General features: G+C 50.3%; 4 protein-coding genes and 2 non-coding genes across 11 annotated transcripts; 3 read left to right on the top strand and 3 right to left on the bottom strand.

The window, feature by feature from the left end:
• Positions 1-43: 43 nt before the first annotated feature.
• mat2al (methionine adenosyltransferase II, alpha-like) lies at positions 44-4249 on the bottom strand. Of its 2 annotated transcripts, XM_053869142.1 has the most exons (9): positions 3933-4249; positions 1883-1960; positions 1544-1666; positions 1375-1487; positions 1163-1306; positions 879-1097; positions 635-817; positions 340-473; positions 44-274 (listed from the first exon to the last, which is right to left on the bottom strand). In XM_053869142.1, exons 1-9 carry the CDS (start codon positions 4006-4008, stop codon positions 172-174), a joined length of 1173 nt encoding a protein of 390 aa, XP_053725117.1. In that variant the 5' UTR covers positions 4009-4249; the 3' UTR covers positions 44-171. The 2 variants fall into 2 exon arrangements, with proteins under 2 accessions (XP_053725117.1, XP_053725128.1); XM_053869153.1 differs by lacking the exon at positions 44-274 and having other exon boundaries at positions 336-473.
• Positions 4250-5638: 1389 nt separating this feature from the next.
• si:ch73-234b20.5 (uncharacterized protein LOC449923 homolog) lies at positions 5639-7943 on the top strand. Its single transcript, XM_053869234.1, has 3 exons — positions 5639-5977; positions 6634-6810; positions 6892-7943. The coding sequence occupies exons 1-3, from the start codon at positions 5975-5977 to the stop codon at positions 7027-7029; spliced, it is 318 nt and encodes a 105-aa protein (XP_053725209.1). The 5' UTR covers positions 5639-5974; the 3' UTR covers positions 7030-7943.
• LOC128761160 (heterogeneous nuclear ribonucleoprotein D0-like) lies at positions 7798-15254 on the bottom strand. Of its 5 annotated transcripts, XR_008414918.1 has the most exons (9): positions 14800-15254; positions 13538-13706; positions 13065-13226; positions 12860-12991; positions 12700-12799; positions 12249-12401; positions 9981-10073; positions 9628-9728; positions 7806-8094 (listed from the first exon to the last, which is right to left on the bottom strand). XR_008414918.1 is itself a non-coding variant. In XM_053869188.1 (8 exons), the coding sequence occupies exons 1-7, from the start codon at positions 14958-14960 to the stop codon at positions 10006-10008; spliced, it is 945 nt and encodes a 314-aa protein (XP_053725163.1). In that variant the 5' UTR covers positions 14961-15254; the 3' UTR covers positions 7798-9728; positions 9981-10005. The 5 variants fall into 5 exon arrangements, 3 of the variants coding, with proteins under 3 accessions (XP_053725163.1, XP_053725144.1, XP_053725154.1); XM_053869188.1 differs by having other exon boundaries at positions 7798-9728; XR_008414916.1 differs by having other exon boundaries at positions 7803-8094; positions 9628-10073.
• On the top strand, positions 14747-20301 carry enoph1 (enolase-phosphatase 1). Its single transcript, XM_053869209.1, has 6 exons — positions 14747-16837; positions 18792-18893; positions 18957-19159; positions 19477-19609; positions 19683-19806; positions 19973-20301. The coding sequence occupies exons 1-6, from the start codon at positions 16754-16756 to the stop codon at positions 20110-20112; spliced, it is 786 nt and encodes a 261-aa protein (XP_053725184.1). The 5' UTR covers positions 14747-16753; the 3' UTR covers positions 20113-20301.
• trnag-ucc (transfer RNA glycine (anticodon UCC)) lies at positions 15305-15376 on the top strand. Its single transcript has one exon. It is a non-coding gene; the product is annotated as a tRNA-Gly (tRNA).
• trnar-acg (transfer RNA arginine (anticodon ACG)) lies at positions 16186-16258 on the bottom strand. Its single transcript has one exon. It is a non-coding gene; the product is annotated as a tRNA-Arg (tRNA).
• Positions 20302-20316: the final 15 nt, after the last annotated feature.

Below are 20316 nucleotides of genomic sequence, written 5' to 3'. Positions count from 1 at the left end.
GAGCTCCATTTCCCACCTGCTCCACGTGCATCGGAGGACACACTTGACAAAGTGAGCTCTTTATTGTGTGAAAACATCCAGGGGACAGACACTATTCACACAAGACTGAAGTCTTGGTGACCGACACAACTAGCACCACCTAGTGGGCGTGCTGAAGTTCGCCAGTCGCCATTAGAACACCAGGTTCTTGGGCTTCTCCCAGGGAAAGTCGTCTCTGCCGAAGTGTCCGTAGCAGGCGGTCTTCTCGTAGATGGGTCGCTTCAAACCGAGCTCCCTGTGGAGGAAGCACACAGTCATGCTGCGCTCAAAGCTCGGAGAACAACGCAACATGACCCTCACTTGACGATGATTCCTGGTCGCAGGTCGAAGTTCTTCTCCACGATCTGCAGCAGCTCGTCCTCGTCTCTGCTGGATGTACCGAAGTGGAACACGGAGATGGAGAGCGGGCGACTCACGCTGATGGCATAGGAGATCTGAAGAGGACCACAGACAGGTTCACTGGATGGACCTTCACACGTTTGGGATTGAACCGTCCGCCGTCTCGGTATGGTGTGTGTAAGGCGACTCAAGTGAGAAGGACTTCCTCTCTACCTGATCTGTAGTGTGTGCGTCAGAACATTGAGAAGTTCCAGACCTGAACGAGGGCTCTCCGGCACAGTCCAGCTTTGACCAGAGACTTGGCCACCCAGCGAGCAGCATAGGCACCAGACCGGTCCACTTTGGAGTAGTCCTTCCCGGAGAAGGCCCCGCCCCCATGCCCGCCCCATCCCCCGTACGTGTCCACGATGATCTTACGCCCGGTGAGTCCGGCGTCGCCCTGGCAGAGCAGAAACACGGTCATTCCTGAAGCGTTGAAACAGTGAAGGCTTGTTTCTGACCTGTGGACCCCCCACCAGGAACTTCCCGCTGGGAAGCAGGTGGTAGATGGTCTTGTCGTCCAGGTACTTGGCCGGGATTACCACCTTCACCACCTTCTCCATCAGGCAGCGCCGAATGTCATCCAGGCTGATGTCGGGGCTGTGCTGCACGGAGATGACCACGGTGTGGACCCTCAGGGGCTCCATGGCGCCACCGTCATCCCTGTACTCCACTGTCACCTGATGAAAAGCCCAGACTCACTCACACAGTCCCGCCTCTCCTCAGCAAGATCCCGAGCTCTCACCTGAGACTTGGAGTCAGGCAGGATCCAGGGACACTCGCCGGAGCGCGACAGCTCCTTCATCCTGAAGTTGAGCCGGTGAGCCAGGAGGATGGTGAGCGGCATGCACTCGTCCGTTTCGTCTGATGCATAGCCAAACATCAGACCCTGTGAGAGCACACCTGTGTCAGTCAGACATCGGCGCTCAGGAGGACCACAGCCAGATTATCTGAGACCTGATCTCCGGCGCCAATGTCCTCCTGGTCCCGCCCTTCGAACACGCAGTCAGTAATCTCCGACGCCTGTGGCTCCAGAGCCACGAGGACGTTGCAGGTCTTATAGTCGAAGCCTGAAATGTCATGTTGTCGTCACTGTCACGTGAGACACGGGGAAACTCTACTTTACCCTTGGACGAGTCGTCGTAGCCAATCCTCTTCACCGTGTTCCTGACCACGGACTGGAGGTCCACCACGGCCTTCGACGTCACTTCTCCCACTAGTAGGATCATCCCGGTCTTGGCCACACACTCTGTCACACACATGACTGCACTTCACTTCTGCTGTTTGAGGGACGCTTCCGCGTGAGTGAGGTGCCTCTGTCCACACTCTTCAACAGCCTTATATAGATCATCCATCTGACCGCAGAGATGGTTTGCTAACAGCTATCTCCGCCACAACATCACCGCTGTGTATCTTCATCGGTACTGCTACCGACAGTGAGCAGATTGCTACGGTCGTTGCTCACCGCAGGCCACCTTGGAGTCGGGGTCCTGGCTCAGGTAGGCGTCCAGGACGGCGTCGCTGATCTGGTCACACATTTTATCTGCAACACAAAAGCCAACACGTTAGGGACCACGTCGTGTGGAAGTAACTGGGGGCGTCTGATCCTGAGTGGGAGTAGTGCTCCTCCATCCAGCAGGACTCACCAAAGGGAGCCGCAGTTCTGCTCTGAAGCGACCAGCTGAACGGCAGCTCAGTCGTCCACCAGTGATTCAGAGGAGAGCCGCTGCTGGCTCACGTGTGGTGGACTAGGTCCAGACCCCAGGTCAGATCAGGTCTCCAGTGAGTCAGCAGAACCTGACGCTTCCTTTACGAGTGTGGACACTGAACACCCAGATAAGCGCGCTAAAATTAGCCGTCAATAAATCAAAGATCAACGGTCGCTTGGCTGAGTTAGCGCTGTCGGAGACATGTCCAGCAGTCTTCACAGAACAGGATTCAATTCTTCAAACAGCACACGCAGTGCAGGCTGGGGGCCACACGGGCCCCTCTTCCGGTATTTATCCCTCCTCCACAGTGGAGCTGTTTAAGTGATCATGAAGAAACACTTTGGGTTGTTTATCTATTAAAATATGCTTTAGTGATTACAAAACCACATTTTCATTTTGCTGTTTTTTCATCTCAACATCACTTGCTCCAATTTAGTCCAATTTAAATAAGGACTGGGACTTTAACACGTTAAATTTGATTAATTAGTGACAGAAAACTCAGTGACTCAATCCAAATAACAGATTAATCACGGATAAACCTTCTTTCTCACGGAACATTTTCAGGGACAAACACCAGCTGCACTGTATGAAACAATGTGATGTCATCACCAAAACATCCACGAGGAAGGAGACTCGGTCAGATTGGGGATGATGGTTGGAAAATGAAGTGTAAAATAAAAGTTCTGTTGGCTTCATGCAGCAGAGTCGCTCATCCCCGGGGCACTCGGCTGCTTCAGCTCATGTGTGCAGACTGCTGCCCAACGTTACAATGAGATGAATCGAGACTATAACCTTGGGTGCAAGTCTGATGTGCTTCCTGGGGGGTTGGTCTCCGCCAGGCTTGTGCTTTCTCACCAATCCTGTTGGTTTACATGGACAGGATTTCGAGGCACAGCTCTGGTGGGGAGGGGTTGAGGTTTGTTGGCTGGAGGATCCTGTCACTACTGGCTCTCACTGGTTTTGCATCTGAGTGTGAAGTGGCTGGGATGAGGATCAGTGCCTATAATATTCGGAGTAGAGCCGCTGCTTCTCAGTGTTGAGGAGTCAGTTGAGGTGGTTCGGGCATCTCATGACATTGGAGGTGTTTCAGGCACGGCCAGATGGAAGGAGAGAGAGGGGTCGACCCAGGACCAAGTGGAGGGATTATATCTCTACACTGGCCTGGGAGCGTCTTGGGATCCCCCAGTTAGAGCTGGAGGACGTTACCCAGGAGAAGAGCGTTTGGTGTGACCTGAAGCTGCTGCCCCTGCGACCCGGCAACGAATAAGCAGATGAGGATGGATGGAAGGATGAACCTTCAATGTTTAATCAAAGCGTTCGAACAATCGGTTGTTTTATTTGGAGTTAAATTCAGACGTGAAAAACATTATTTGAAGGACAGGCTCATCTATTCTATTAATGTCAACATCAAATCTCAATAAATGATAATATTCTTCCGTTTGATCGAGTGAATGTTGACTCTAAAATAACCAGGGGCACGTTGATATCTTCTCCACAGTTCCCGGTGTAATTACACTTGCTAAAGTCCCACTCCCTTCGCACGATTAGTGATTGACTTTGAACCCTTCTCGTCAACACCCCTCTTCACCGTTCCTCCTGTCTTTAAGCTTGGGGCCCCTCCACAACGCGGTCAGGTCACTTTCATGACCCAACACGTTTCTGTCGCGCGGTCACATGATGAAGAGGAGGAATAGCCGTTTTCTTTACGGATCTGCGGCTTGCTCCCGGGTCGGGGTCACGTGTCCAGGTGCACTCGAGGTCAGCGGAGGGTGTGAAAGTGAAGTCAGAAAAAAAAAGTCAAGTCACCTGAGTGTCCTTCGCCCACGGACTCGGAGGTGAAGAGGAAAGTCTTCCCGCCGCTGCCTCCTCTTCTGGGGTTCATCTTGGTCCGGCTCCTCGCTGGAAGTTCGACTCCACGTTTCGGATCGGCGGCGTGGATGTGACGTGATTCTTCCTGGGTCGTCTGATCTGCCGATTAATGATCAACCGAGGAGCGCCACAGCGGAGAGGGGGGGCAGCAGGAACAGCCGCTCCGCTGTTCCCACACAGCTCCAACAGTCAAAGTTCCCAAAGCTGAGCGGGACTTTGTTTTTATTTTATGGATTCCGTTTTTTTTCCGTCACGTGACCCGGAACCTGCCTGGTTTCCGGTATTGCAGTTCAGCAAACGAGCTCTTGAGGGCGCTGCAGGTGATGGGGGACAGTGACGTGACGTTATCGCGCCTCTCTCTCTGGTCCTCAGAGGAGCCGCTCTCGTATTCCGCAGTGGTCGGTAGCTGACGGGTGTGTTTGAAGCCACCACTAGGGCCCCCTCTGTCTCTCACTGGACCTCCACAGCACCACCCACTGGTCACCCTCACGGCAACTGAGTTGGGACGGAAGCTTTGACCCCTTGACCTTTAGGAATCACAGACCTACAAAGTTTCATTGTGTTCTGACCATGACTGGAACCTCCTGGTGTCTTCATTGTGCAAATACACTGTTATGCACGCTGATCCCACTTTCATACTCTCTCCCTCACTCTCTCACACACACACATCACGTGAACTTTGGTCCCAATGACTGTGTGAGTCTGATCCAGGTCAGTCCACCCTGGACCTTTGGCCCCAGACGTGTCCCTCGTTTTTGTGACTGTCCGATTTCTCAGTGGACCTTCTCAAACTTGACTAAACCAGGCCAGCTCTGTAAGCACAGAACCAATAACCTGCGTGTCACTAGTTATGTTAATGTTCCTCTGCTAGTGTTGAACGCTGGGTTGTTGTAAAACGCTGTTTTATTTTGGTATGGTCTTCCTGTGTGCACCTCGTCTGTCTTGTCTCCGCCCCCCTCTCATCCCTTGTCTTGCTTTGGTTCCCCTTAATCTGCCCCACTGATCCTGTGTTCCAGTGTTGGTGCCGTCACGTCTGTGTCGTGTTTCCGAACTGGACAAGTCCCATCACATCTAATCAAGTCATCGTGTCTGGTTATGGTCATCTTTTCTGGTTATGCCATATAGCCGTGTCAAGTCAAGCAGCCATTTAGTCGAGTCCCATATCATCTAGTCACTGTCAAGTCAAGTCTCACTAGGCCACAGTTGAGTCAAGAAACCGTCAGGTTGAGTCTCTTCTAGTTCACTCAAGTCTCAATGTTAAATAATAGTCTGGTCAAGTCCTCTCTAGTCAAGTCATCGTTGCATCTTGCCCAGGCAACTCAGGCTTCCAAGTCACGTCAGGCAGCTGTCTAGTCTAGTCGACTCACATCTCATCTAATGACATCAATTTAAGTCAAGTTATCTTGTCTCATCCAATGGTCTTCATCCATTAAACTCCAATGCTGCACCTGGGTCCACAACCTCCACCTACTTCTTGACACTGCTCCCCTGGTTCTCCTTCAACCTCCTCTGACATCAACAATGAACAGGATGAACACCTCGGTTCAGTGTATAGGTTTGGCTCCTCCTGGTGGCCGATGTGCCGGGGTCCACGGCGGCCCTGATCATACACAACTGACTCACAACTTCCTCCTTCGAGGGGATGAGTGCACACACATACGCGTATTTTGAGGGAAACGCTGACAAAGACAAGAAGTGACTTCACTTTGACAACTTTCACAGATCAGCGTGCCCGTTGACCCCAGCGATCTGCTCTGACCTACATCCGCTGAGCTTCTTCTCGGCAGCTGAGGCTTGTCGTTCGAGGAAACAGGAAGTGGCGCGCCGCTTGGTCCTCTGCTGCCCGGCGACACTCCATTCACTCTGGGACTGGTTGATGATTAACAGGCGAGGCAGAACCTTCCGTGCAACACTCTGTAGAGGGACCAGTGAGACTCAGATCGGGACTTGGTCAGCTGAGAGAGAAGCACGGCGCAGACATGGTAGGTCATGTGATCTGCTCCTGGCTTGATTTCCGTTCCGAAGAGTCTGAATCTGTTGCTGTGGCGGCTCTGAGAGCGTGTGGCATGTTTGTGAAGGCTCGAAGTTCAGCTGGCTGTTCAAAACAAAGGGCACTTCTTTATAGGCCGGCGCTATGAGAGGCCCCGGAACCAGGACTTGTCACCTGAGGTGAAAAGACATCAAACTGGCAGAGGAACGACTCGTACTTCACTTGCTAATTCCTAATTAATCTTAAATACAAAGCAAATAAATCAAAACAATCACTTTTGTTTTCATCTGTTTCACCAATATTTTGTTGCACGTCGCAGTTTTATGGCCTTTTCACAACACTTGTGCTGACCCTGAACTTACGTCACGTTAGCTGCTGTGTACTAAGTGTTTCAATGTTTTTACTCAGAATTTTATTTATCAAGGAAATTAGGTCTTTGCTTTGGTAACATTGGAATATTTCTCTCCAACCCTGGAGTATTAGCTACTTGAGACATGAGCATCCACCAGTTTCCTCCTCGGTCTCTGTGAACTGCTGAGCTAAGAATGAGAACAAATCAGAGCCAGTCCGTGGTCAGTCACGGTACATGGGGGCCTTGAATTGGACAGCTACCTGGCTTTATTTTTACTTAGTGTCGTGTCGTACCAGGACAACTCGAGAGTTCCGACCCCCACCTCCACCAGGGCTGGGCCGGCCAAACTGGACCACGTTCAAGGTCAAGTCAACGAGGTCAAGGTCATCCTCTCTGACAACATCAACAAGGTCCTGGAGAGAGGCGACCGACTAGACGACCTGATCGGCAAAACGGACGACCTGCAGGCGACGGTGAGTCCCGTTTCTTTGACCGTCCAACCCGCTCGCCTCAGCCATCCAGCGCTGACTGCCTGGCCCTCCTCTTCTCCGCAGGCCGACTCCTTCCAGAGAACGTCGACGCGCGTGGCGAGGAAGTTCTGGTGGAAGAACATCAAAATGATGATTCTGATCGGCGTGGTCGTGCTCATCATCTTCATCCTCATCATCCTCGCTGCCACCAACGTCATATGAACTCTTGAATCATAGCCAAGAAGAACCACGATGTATCATTCCCATGATCGCGTTCATTTGGCCAAACCCTCCAGTGTTGTCTTCGTCCACTTCGTCACTTCTGCGTAATTCAGCTACCTGTCCGTCGAGACATTCTCACACCAAAGCGGGACTCCAGAATGAAGAATCAAGCCACGATAGATGGACAGAAAGCGACATGCTACATGGCTTCCATCAATCTTCCAGCGTTCATGAAGACCTTAGCTTCCACTAACATTTCTCTGACTTGTTTAGCTGCAGTTACACATCTACATCTACTGTTCTGATGGTACACAAATGCTAGCGATAAGTCATCGTAGAGCTAAAGGGGAGCGCTGCGACTAGCTCTTTGTGACTTATCGTGTTGCTGTACCGCTCAGATCAGCTAACAGGGTAGCGAACCAGCGTCGACATTCCTTTCCTCAGACAGTTGGGTTTGTCTCCCCAGAAAAACAAGGCATTCCCAAGGAAACGTGGCAAAGTTTTTCCCTTGTTCAGATCCTGTATGTTCTTACAAAGAGGACCTTGCTCCCCTTTTAGATGAGAAGTGCTTTAGCATTGCGATCTTGCTCCTTCGCCGACAGTTTGTGGTCGTAAAAGGGTCAGAAATTGTTGAAACCCTGACCCTGAGTTTTACATTTGCACTGGATGCGTCGACATGCAGAAGCCCGATTGTGGTTATCAACCATCAGCTAGCATGAGAGCCGTGTAGCATGCGCGAGCCGTTAACACTCCGATGAGTCCAGAAAAATTAGATACACAAGAATCAAATGTTTTGTCACTTTATTGTGTATATGTTGGTATCCACCGCTGATACTTGTGTTTGTTTGCTACCACAGAAATGTAAATACAGGCTAAATAAACAGAGGCTTTCACAAACAGCGGGTGCAAACACTAGGGGAATGGGCGGGGGGGCAGCTGAGGGTTCGCTAAATAAATGCCCGAAAACTTCAAACTCCGAATCCAACAAATACGGAAGGAAGGAAAATGTCAGGGTGGGGAGGTCATCGGCGGTGGCCCGGCAGCAGCCCGTCGACTCGGCGACACCTGCAGACAGATACGCACACATGAGCCTCGCAACACTGACCCGACGCTCAGGTCTTCAGAGGTAAACTAGTCAGTAAATTCAATTAAAAATCCTTAAGATTGAAATCCTGAAGTGAAATAAATTAAGATTAAAACATTTACACGTTAAATTAAAGCAAAGTAACATTTCATGCAAATTTCTGCTCATTCTTCTGCTTTTTACTTCAAATTAGAACCAAGGTTAAGAGCAGGGCTGTGCCGCGACCTCTGCCAGCAGGACTTCAGGGTCGGAAAATTGGCGTTTCCATCAGCACCAAGTCATTTTGTGCACCGCTAATGTGCTACGCTAGCTACGACAGCGCACAGCGGTTTCAGTAATTCACGTCGGAAATGTTCCAAGCGTAGACACAGTTGATCAGACGAAAGAATCAAAACTATTGTCTTCACTAGATACTACGCATCTTTTGCATGCCTGTTTGCTAAAGCCGCACCAGAGAGCCATGCTAATGTTAGCAAGTGGCAAGAGTGGCTAGCCTCATAAACATGACCGGGTGGTGTCGGGTCAGGCCAGAAAAAAAGACTTGAGGTCCTTGAAGTATCCCACAAAACAAACCCAAAACTTCCCAAATCTGTGTGTGTAACTTTTCTAGATATTTTGAACACTGACAAACATACAAAGATACGCCATCCAAATCTTGGCCTCCTTGGTGGAGGTAACAATTGGGGCGGCATCGGAGTGAATCCGAAGACTTATGTCCCGACATCACAGGACTCAGCTTCAACCTGGAACTTGTGCGGAACACCTCTCATATACAGGAATGTGATGTGACAACACCAGTGTCCTTGAATGAACCTTATGTGAGACAAAACTGCATGAGTGGCGATGTTTAAGAAACCTGTCGTCTGCTTTGTAGCCTTTCCGTTTATGACTGTTCAGGCAATGGATGCTGCATCTAGCCTCCATGGCTCCGCACACAATCACAACGTCACGTGACAAAGTTGTCCGTCGTACAGCTCAGTTCAGGTTAGCCTCACTGAAAGAATCGTTTCAAGACGGCGGCGGACGGAGGCTGAAAGTCAGCGAGGTTCAGCTGACTGCGACTGTCCTGACCAGAATGTCAAACGCTTCTGTGGGGAACGCGGCACAGCCCTGGGTCAGAGAGAAGTGTAAAAGGAAAAGAGGAGTCTTTTCCCATCGCTGAGCGTCACAACAACAGAAGACATGTCCACAGAATTTGCTCTTTGTCCCCCAACACTGCAGCGCTGAGCTCATGGACTACCAGAGCTGAATAGAGAGACAAGCATGGTCAAATTAGCATTAGTAATTATCGCTCCACAGGCGCTGCGGTCTCCTTCGAGAAGCAAGTATTTACAAATCATTACATGTGGGGGAGTAAGGGCCTGGAAGAAATGACGTTACACTTAGGTTTAGAGCTCTTTACGTTACGTTTACACAACAAAGAAATTAAAAGGACAAAGCAGAACGACAATGCTGGACGGTGTCCCGTACTGTTTAGTTTAGAAATGCTGAGACAGGATGTTGTAAGACCATACCAAATGGCAGCATTCGAGAGCGTATGCTTCTCGTACCCGGTCCGCATTGAGCGGCCCTGAGAGTATCTGGGAGTCAGCTGATGGCCTGCAAGGAAGCTCCGCTGGCAGGTACAAACAAGGTATGTCAGAGTTAGGAGACAACACACTTCCGTTTCTGTTTCCTTGCACATCCTCTAACTGGCAGTAGCTTTACCTGTTAACTACAGTTAACAAAACAAAGCAGGGCAGCAGAAGGCCGGTGTTACGTTAGCTCTACAGAAAAGCACTTGAGGGTGCTAGAGAAAGAACATTTTTACCCAAATTAAGTTTAGCTATGTCAAGTCTGAGGCCCTCGGCTCAAGATGGAGCTTTACCTGCAGCAGCGGGACAGCGGTGCGCTCAGTATGGCTTGTAGCTGTTGGCGTGGCCGCCGCGGCGGGGCGACTTGCCGTAGCCGACGGGGTGATCTGCAAGAGTGACGCAGGTTAAGTCAGACACATCGAGAAGAGAAATGGAACCAAGAACCAAGCTGCTTTTCCAACACGTGTCCACCACGCCTCAAAACCACGGGTCAGAAGAGTGGAATCGCCCCGGGTAATGGTGGCGACGCCGTTTGGCCTCGGTAAATGCAGCTGGCAGTACCAGAAGGTTCGTTCACTGTTCTTCACAGAGCCATTGTGTTGTGCACAATGCCTGGAGTTGTGTTTGAAGTACTGTCTCATGCTAATTTCCAGCGGTAGTTTGTCATGAGAGGGAATTAGTAGTTGAGCGAGCACGCTACTTCAATAGATTCTTCACTCTCATCTTTATATTCTATCGTGCGGAATATTTGTGATCTGTGCACAGTTGACTCGATCTTTGTGTGGCTGTTGTGTGTTGAGTTTTTGTGTGTCGTCATCAAAAAAGAAAACATGTAACGCAAACGCAACATAAAGGCAAATCAGGTGTGACATGGAGGTGGAACTACCCAGAGATACCAGCAGGGGGCCAAAGTAGACCAGTGCTGAGGAGCGCTGAACCTGCTGAACTCAGGCATCAGCCTGAGACTTGGAGTAAAGCTTCACAAGGTCACCTGGTCTCCTTCCAGCGGAGGGCTTGGGACCACCCAGGACTGACTGGAGAGAAAACATCTCCACAGTGGGAACGTCTCAGCTCCTTCAGTTGGCCACATGAGCAGGTGAAGTGTTGCTAATGTGGCCACCACCTCACTCATTCACTTACAAATATCGCTGACCCTGATGACCCTCATCTGTGCACGATCCTGGAGTCAAAGATGTCAATAAAGACCAGCGACTGAGAGAACACTGTGACTTCAGTCTCGATCGAGTCAGTGTCGACTTGATCTAGTCAGCCCGGAGTGCGTGACCGTCCCGGTACTCTTGATCGCGCTGTCTCCAAGTTCCAGACAGAACCATGGACAGACTGCGAGGCCGACCCGTATTCCAGCATCTACAGAAAAAGACCTGCCTTCAGGCAGCTCCACCATCCACAGTTCAGCCCAGAATCCTGAACACGGTGCAGGCCTGGCTGAACCCCCTCGGTCTCCCTGTGAGGTACCCTGACTGCAGTTTTGGGCCCAGTCTGAGATCAAGCTGCTGCTCATGAGAGGAAACCCAGGATCTCCATTCAACAAAAGCACCACCTGCAAGCCATAATAACAGTGTCACAACTACAATGCCACGGTTTCAGTGTAACTGCTTTAGTGCCGCAGTTTCCAGAGTTGCAGCGCCATGGTTTCAGTGCAACCGTTTTATTGTTGCAGTGCTAGTTACAGTTCTGAGGTTTTAGTAGCTCTGTTGCAGAGCCACAGTGTACCAGCTATAATAACAGTGACGCAGTGTAGCTGTTTCAGTGCCTCAGTTGCAAGGCAATGGTTTTAATGTCGCAGTGCCACAACTACAGCGGCACTGTGTCACTGCTGCCATTAACAGAGCAGTAACTGTAATGCCACAGTTAAAGAGCCAGAGGTGGGCGGAGCAATGGAGTGAATATGGAAAGGAAGCAACGTATGAAGGTGAATATGGAGGCGAGTGGAAGCTAGCGTTGAGCGAGATGGAAAATTACATGGTGGGGAGCGTGGCGGACGCTAACTTTTGTTAAGCTAAATAGAAAGTTGAACTATATGAGATTAAAAATAGCCAGGTCGTCGCTATGAAATGCTGAATAAGCTGAAAAAGAAACCATGTTTTATTCCGACGCTTCTCCGTTAACTACAAAGCTTCGCCCACTTCCGACTGTGGAGCTGAGTAACTCTGTCAAATGGACCTCACGACTGGTGAGACATTATTTTATCGGAAGAAACCGATATGGCCAACTTGTCTGTCTACTAAGCATGAGCTCTGACTGCAGAAGTGAAGTGGTTCCCTCAAACCACACCATGCTAACGCCCCGCCTCTTTGGCCTGCTAACTCACTACCTGCGTCTCGTCGGTCAGATCGCCGCTACTCCGCTTCGATCCTGCACCAGTTTAACACAAAACGTAGTCTACTTGTAATAAGAGGCCAGGAGGTCATGTGATCATTGACACGATTTATTGAGTGGGTTTACAGAGGAAGTGCTGTGAGGTTTTGGCGACATCAGACGGGGGCGTGGCTTCATGTGGTGGAAAAGCAGCGACGCAAACGTCACACAGAGTTACTTACTACTGTCGTCACCATATCCATAATAGTTGTTGCAACCAGAGTAATCATAGCCACCGTATGTACCGTAGCCACCTCCGTAGCCGTGGTTACCGTAGCCATAACTGCCGTGGTTCCAGTAGCTTCCGTAACCCTGGTTCCAGTTTTGACTGGGACCTGCAAAGACAAACGTATGCGGGTGACACGAGGTCTCACTTCTGGCGGAGAGACAGCTACAGGTGAAGCTGACCTAGCGACGAGTCGGCAGAGCGCTCAGCCGAACAGCATGGCTAAAGCGGAAACTGAGCAGAGCGTGTGCTGCTTTCAAACACACGATTGGACCGGAGCTAACGGAACCAGCACCGCTCAAGTGACCCCTCGATGAGTACCATCCATTTAAGGGTACGCCTCACGCTGCACCATGAAGGCTCGCCCGAGGTTCGCCCGAAAAAAAGAGACTGACAGACTGACTCACCCATTCCTCGTCCTCGGGAGCGGGGGGAGAAGCCTCCTCGCCCCCCCCAGTACTGCTGCTGCTGGTACTGCTCTTTCGACATGGCCACCTTCACTTCACACTGAGGGGAGAAGAGGAAGGTCACTACATGCTCCAGTCCCGACAACAGCTCCTCATTTACCTTGCTGAGTCCGATGTTGTGGTACTTCTTCTCCATGATGGTGTTCACCGGTTCGCCATCTTTAAAGGTGATGAAGCAGAAGCCTCGCCTCTTGTTGGTTTTGCTCTCCATGGGGAGCTCAATCGACTCCACCTGGAGAACCACGGAGAGACGCTTGGCTCGTGCGCCACTCATGCAGACCTGGTGCACCTCTGTCTGTGCTTACCTCTCCAAAGGCACTGAAGTACTCTCTGACCTTCTCCTCGGGCGTGTCAGGAGACAGACCACCGACAAAGATCTTCTTCACGGGCTCCTTGGTCTTCATGGCCTTGGCCTTCTTTGGATCTATGACCTTCCCGTTGAGTTTATGCTCCTTCTGCGCGCTGACCTGCATCAAGTCAAGAACAGGCGACTAGAACCAGATGTCTGGAACGTTTGGTTTGGACCCACAACACCCCATGTTCCCACCCAGATCCATGTATGTGAAGGCCCTGTTCACCTTTACAAAGACAAGGTTTGTTTACTGCTTGAAATTATGCAGTTTTTCTAGTCCTGTCCCTTACTATGCAATGTGTGAAAATGTGAAATTTCATTTGGATGTGAAGCTACATTATGAGAACAGGAGACTTGATAACTGGAGAAAAAACACATCTGAAAGAGCTGGTGGAGGAGGTGCAGAAGTGAAGGCCAGTGTCGTACCTTTTCAACGCTCTGAGGCTCTTTGAAGAGGACGAAGCCGAATCCCCGCGAGCGACCGGTGACCGGGTCCAGCTTCAGGGTGCAGTCCACGACCTCTCCAAACTTGGCGAAGTAATCCTTCAGGTCTTTCTTGGTGGTGTCCCAGCTGAGCCCGCCGACAAACATCTTCCTGTTGGGGACAGAAGAAGGCACGTCAGCGTGTCTGAGGGCCGACAAGAAAAACACTGGAGCTTCCCAACAAACTCCAGGTGATGGCTGGAGTGAGAAATATTGCTGTTTGTTTGGAGGCACTTCAACCCCTAAAGATGCAGGGGAGACAGGACTCTGAGGCCCAAATTCTGGCGTCACTTTCTGGTACAACAGAGACACGAACTTCAGCTCTAACTGCTGGCGAGTCTGAGACCAGATGGTAGACCACAGTTTGACACTCAAAGTTTGACCTTCAGGGTGCAACATTGACCCCCACCCCAGTTCATCTTGACCTCATCAACTCGTGCAACTATTCACTGCACATCGTCTTCCCCTGTGCATGCTGCATTAAGATTTTAGTCCTTATTTCTCAACTATTTACCTGTCTATCTGACTCACGTGGCTGCTCCGAATCATCACAACAAACTTCAATTTGTTTTCAGACTTTTCTTGACGGTGCACGGTGACGTCAACACCGCACACAACAGGGACGACTGTGGGCCACAAGGTAACCAGTGTGGGAGGCAGGTCAAATGAAACGCGTCCGTCACCAGGCAGTGATGAAAAAGAGGCTTCCTGCTGCCAGGTAAGTGATCTCTAACCCAATCTAAGTTTTTAAAAACAAAACCCGCGTGAGAAGGGCTTGCGTTCATGAGAGCGTAGGGTGACCTTATTACCTTATTACAACAATTGTCGCTGCCATTTCAGTAGGAGTTTTTAAAAACATGCCCTTGCCGAGGTGAATGTAACATAGAAACCGATTAAAGACAGAATTCCGTTTACGCGTCACAGGTCGTGTAGCGCCCCCAGACTCCCAGAACAGGAAGTGCAACCTCTGGGTTATTTCAATGACTATTTGCAGAGTTGTTATTGACTCCTTTGACAGGCGGGGGTCACCTTTAAAACCTCTAAAAGTCAGGCTGTTAGAGCCACTGCGGAAGCGCTACTCCGAGTCTGCGACGGGTGACTGAGCTGCACACGAACCACACAAGGCTTTTTACGAGGGGATATGAACAAGCTCGGGGGGAACTAAGTTTATCTGGCGCCTGGCACCGGCTCCGCCGTTACTGTACCCTTCATCCTCCTCGTTCTTGCTGGCGTCGATCCGCGACCCCTCGGCCTCTCCCCCCGCCGGGCCGCAGTCTCCGGACATCGGCTCGTCGCAGTTGGCCTCGCCGTCCTCCTCCATCCTCATGATGCTCGTGTCTTCGCAGAACTCATAATCGTCCGACATGTTGCCAGATCGTCCGAAGTCAAGTCGAAAGCCCGGGACGTGGAGTCGGAAGCTAAGCTAAGTTTTGCTAAAGCTGGCGCTGACGCTGCTGCTACCTACGTATGAAGCGCCGAACTGAAGGGTGGCGTCACTCTGGCTCGTGAAAAAGGCTCATTCAAGGAAAAGGCGTCATTTAAAAGATGTAATTCCGCAGTTTAGGTGTCATCGCATGGTTTTTCGGTCTTGGCTGGAGACGCCGTCCTCTTCACACGTCAGGCGGTAAAGACATAGCGACGCAACACCGCCTCCCACTGGCGAGTGCCACTCACTATCAATAGCCAGGAATCCCACGGACCCTTCGCAGGGCGTTGGTGGTATAGTGGTTAGCATAGCTGCCTTCCAAGCAGTTGACCCGGGTTCGATTCCCGGCCAACGCAGCTCTTTTACTCCCTTTACTTTTAAAAAATCCTTTTTTGTCTAAGATTAGAGAATGTATCGTGGCGGGCCTGTCCGGAAGGTTTGCACGCAAGACAAAAGAAGACATGTCGACAAAACCTTCGTAAAAAAAGTTCTGAAAAGTTGTTGTTACAAGACAAAAATCTATTGATTTGGAAAATCGATGCTTCATTTCTTAACCAGCATCAAGCTTTGCTTTTATTATCGGATGTACAATCAATAGAGTGAATATAAAGAAATGAAGAACAAAATAATATGAAAGTGAAAGATCCTGATGACACAACTTCATTTTTAAAGAATAAGCTTAAGAATGTTTGTGTGTCGACCATCATGAAGTCAATGGTCAATAGTAGCCACAACAACAGTGCTACAACTACTGCTACTTTTAATAACTATGAAGGCACTCAGAGAGCACAACCCTCCGCCAAGCAGCGTGAGTCAACCCCAACATCATCTCCCAATACTCTTGGAATAAAAAAAAAAAAAAATCCTGGATCCAAATTCTAACGTGGCACAGATGCTGATGGCCCCCAATGTTGAAGAGTCTGGATCCAGATGGTGATTCAGATCACTCCCAAAACACATTTGTTCCTTGTTCCATTTCGTATATTCCCTGATATTGTCGTCCAAATCTGTCCATAACTTTGAAATTTATTTTGAACACTGACATATCTACGCATTGTTAACATAACCTCCATCACAGAGGTAAAAACTGCGCCACTTTTAGAATGCCTCCCGATCAACTGTGGTAAAACATGGTATCTGACTACAGTTATTCCCAAAAATGAACCGAGCCAGCCAGGAGTCGAACCTAGAATCTTCTGATCCGTAGTCAGACGCGTTATCCATTGCGCCACTGGCCCGTCTATGTAGGAAGATGGTTGTTGCTATGGGAACATTCAGCATGACGTCATGTATCATCGTTGAATATTCCTGGATTGAGGTAGGGATTCGGATCGCTCCCAAAATTGAGTCGTCTGTCCCTTGTCCCATGTCACACATTGGACCACAGACAAACCAACGGCGCTTGTAACGCAGTACCAGCGCCACCCTCCTAAACAGGTGGTGGCGGTAGTGCGCTGATACAGTTGTGTGCCACCCGTCAAAAATTGACCTGATGTTGGAGCGTCGCTCGCTGTCGCCCCCAGCTGGACCGGAGCTCTCGCCGTCGCGGAAGAACATGTGTCTTCACCACGGTCTTCATCGATCTTTCTGGCGCGGTCGGTTAAACGTGGTTGTGACGCCTAACAGCAGCTAACCCCCAGATACACCCGGGCGCTCTGGCGGCTCGCCGCACCTCACTCACGTCGTCTTCCACGCCGCCGCAGCAAGCCGCAGCTCATCGAGCTCGCCGAGACATGGCTTCTGTTTCCATCCCCGCCGGCACCACGGTCCTGCTGCTGGACATAGAGGGCACCACCACGCCCATCACGTTCGTCAAGGTAAGAGTCGCGTCAGTCGAAGCGCGGTTTGACGCGTTCAACGCGAGCAGTTGGCGGGTGCTAACACCGGTTAGCAGGCGGCTAACAGCACACGCTTCCATTCATTGGTCCAGCGCAGCCTTTCATTGACTGTAAACGCTACAGCAACGAGCTCATGTTGGAAACATGTTCCGTTCCTTAACGTTAGTGAGGAAAAGGACTTCCCAACACCCAGTCGTGATCAACCATTATTAAAATAATAACAATAACAGAAAAGAATCGCTTCTTTAGTGAGAATAGCTGAAAGATTTTGACATTATTGTTGTCCATTGCTCCACTAGTCCACCAGATATTACCTGAATAAAGGCGATATATTTTGTCATATGCTTGAAATATATCTATTTCGGGGCTCTCAGTGGGCGCTGGTCAGGAGGACACCTTCTCGTCCACCAGGTGTCTGAAGGCTGGAGTCCGTTGATTGACAGTCGGGTGCTGCTTGTTTCAGCTGGCACCTGATTGGTTAAGCTTCTATGTGCTCGCTGGGTTCCAACAGAAACCCAGTGTGGCCCTCTGAGGACTGGCTTGAGTCCCCTGGTCTGCAGTATGGTCACGTTCTGTCATGCTGATGTTGCAAATAATGTCTTTTGGTTGGAATGAAAATGATGAAAATTGTGAGGAGGAAGTGGGATCAAATTTCTGTCTTGAAAAATAGAGAAATACTCATGTGTTGTTTCATGGTGTAATGACTGGAGTTATTTACACGAATACGCTGGTCAACTTGTGTGAGTAGTTGAGCTCTTTGTTTTGAAAAGAAGTTCAGAAAAGAAAAAGAAAGCCCCCACTGTTGATGGGTTTGGATCTACAGACATTCTAAAGTTAGACGTATGAAAATACGAAATTAAATGTTGTCACTTGTCACACAAAAATTGTGTCCAGATTTCCATGCAATTTCCCCTGGGCAGATTGGCCCGGGCACGTGACCGAGGTGCAGGTTCCCCTCCTGCGTCAGTCTGTTGAGTTGAATGCATTTTACCGTGAGCTAATTCAAACTAGCCCACTGAATAACAAGTCCACTCAGTGCCCTTCTTGGCGGCCTTCTGTATAACTGTGTTGGGCACTCCAAACACATGTGTGGGAGGGGCTCGGTCCAATTTGGGGACGGGTTCTCACAGGAACTCCATGAAATGCCCCATCAAACACCGAAATACAGTGGATTGATGAGTAACTTTTTATCCTTCACAAATTTAAGATTGAAGAAGAAAAAAAGGCTCAAGAAAGGGAACTTTTCTTGTACTGGGAAAAGGGCAGATGCTTGAGCACCGCTAGAGGGCTATGTTATGTCCGATTAAACATGACCACGACATGGTAGACAAGTCATTGAAGAACCACGCTTTTGTTTGAAACGGCTCTGCCGCTGCGTTGAAGGACACATCCTAGTACGGGACCAATTGTGTCCTGTATTAGTTCATTTAGCGGCTCCTCATTTTCACCTGCCACCTGATGGCAGCCATGTTATTCGCCCATCTGTGGAGTATTGTTTTACTAGCGGACTGAGTGGAATGGCTGTTAATGTCTACAAGTAACATCCGACTTACGACCTGACAATTTTTTTTATTTTTATTTTTTAATTCCATGTCTGGCACCGCAGCACGTAGCAGCCTGGCATCGTGTACGACAGTTACGGCAGCACAGTATCCCAGCATCTCACTCTCACACAGAGGTTTACCACTACAGTCGCACCTAGAATCCTTGCGTCGGCTATTTTGAATGGCATCTGACTTGCGTCCAATCCGACTTATGACCGGTTGGTCGGAACCGATCCCGGTCGTAAGTCGTATGTTGCTTGTATTGGTCAGAAATCCACCCATTGGATGTAATTTCTGATGAACGTGGAGTCACTTTGAGTCAAACTCCAGGGTCACGTGACCTGAGAATGTCAGTGCCACCCTGAAATGAAAGTTCCGATCTGCGACAGGATATTTTATTCCCGTACATCCGAGAACACCTGGAGGATCATCTGTCGACTCACTGGGAGGAGGACGAGTGCAAGCAGGACGTCCATCTCTTGAAGAAGCAGGTGAGCGATGGTCGGCGCGATGGCCACTGGGTGGAGCTGTGCAGCTGATGCCATGCGTTGCAGATGGAGGAGGACATGAAACAGAACCGGGCCTGTCCGGTCCACACCGTCGACCAGACGGTGCACACGGACGAGGAGAAGGCCATCAGGGAGGTGGTGGAGAACGTTCTGTGGCAGATGGCGGCGGACAGGAAGTCCACTGCGCTCAAGCAGCTGCAGGGTCACATGTGGAGGTCTGCGTACTCATCGGGGAGAATCAAAGGCGAGTAAGTGGACCACTTCTTCCTCTCTGCATGTCCAGAAGCTCGTCGCCCGTTCCTCCATGCCCTCTGTATTGTAACCTTCTATCTTCCCTGTTTAAAACCACGGCAACAGAGCTCATTTCCATGAGTCGTGTTGTGTTTTCCTGTTGCTGTGAGGCTTAATCATGCGGGTTTACTGGTGTGGAGAACGATTGTGATCGGTGTCGGGACAGAATCAAGATCAAGCCAATTGTCACAAGTCGTGACTCGCTGATTCCCGGTAGATCAGTCCTGCTCATTCGTCCGGCTCGGTGTGTGTGACTGGAGTCCTGTGTGTGCAGGGTTTACCAGGACGTGACTCCGTCCATCAGGCGCTGGAGAGAGCTCGGCTTGAAGATCTTCATCTACTCGTCGGGCAGCGTGGAGGCTCAGAAGCTGCTGTTTGGACACTCTGTGGAAGGAGACTTGTTGGAGGTGAGTCTGCCCGGTGGTGCTCCCAACTGGCAGTAAAGAAGACCTTGACCTTCACTAGAACTTTTCTCTCCAGTTGTTTGACGGTCACTTCGACACCAGCATGGGGGCAAAGGTCGACGGGAAAAGCTACGAACGAATCGCAGAGAGGATCGGATGCCAACCCGAAGAAATCACCTTCCTGACAGACGTTACGCGAGGTGGGTTGTGTGCAGCGCCACGAAGTGGATAGTATTAGCACCTCAATTTTGCACTTGTTTGCTCTTCAGCTGCGATTCACTTGTTAGCTTGTGTTGGAATTGAAGCGAGGTGGGAGTGTTAGCAACTCGGCTAACTCCTCCTGTGCACGTCTCGTTGGTGTAACAGAGGCCAAGGCCGCTGAAGACGCCGGCGTCAACGTGGTGATCGTGGTCCGGCCCGGGAACCTGGAGCTGACGGATGAAGAGCGAGCGAGCTACAGTCTCATCACGTCCTTCAGCCAGCTGGAGCCGACTGGTCGCGGCTAACACGCCTCGCCCCCAAACCAGCACAGGAACTCATGAGAATCCAGTCACTGGTGGAACACTGACACGTAGACGCAACTCGACAGCACCACCTGCTGGTTTCACTCCTCACCTTGTGTGTCTGTGCCCCGTGTGCCAACAGGTCCGTGTCTGTTGTCAAGCAGCCGATTCAAAGTGGAATAAATCCTCCTCTCATTATGTTGACTC

Source organism: Synchiropus splendidus, chromosome 1 (assembly GCF_027744825.2).
Source record: "Synchiropus splendidus isolate RoL2022-P1 chromosome 1, RoL_Sspl_1.0, whole genome shotgun sequence".
NCBI classification, from domain to species: domain Eukaryota; kingdom Metazoa; phylum Chordata; class Actinopteri; order Syngnathiformes; family Callionymidae; genus Synchiropus; species Synchiropus splendidus.
This window is presented reverse-complemented; position numbering and strand designations above follow the sequence as displayed.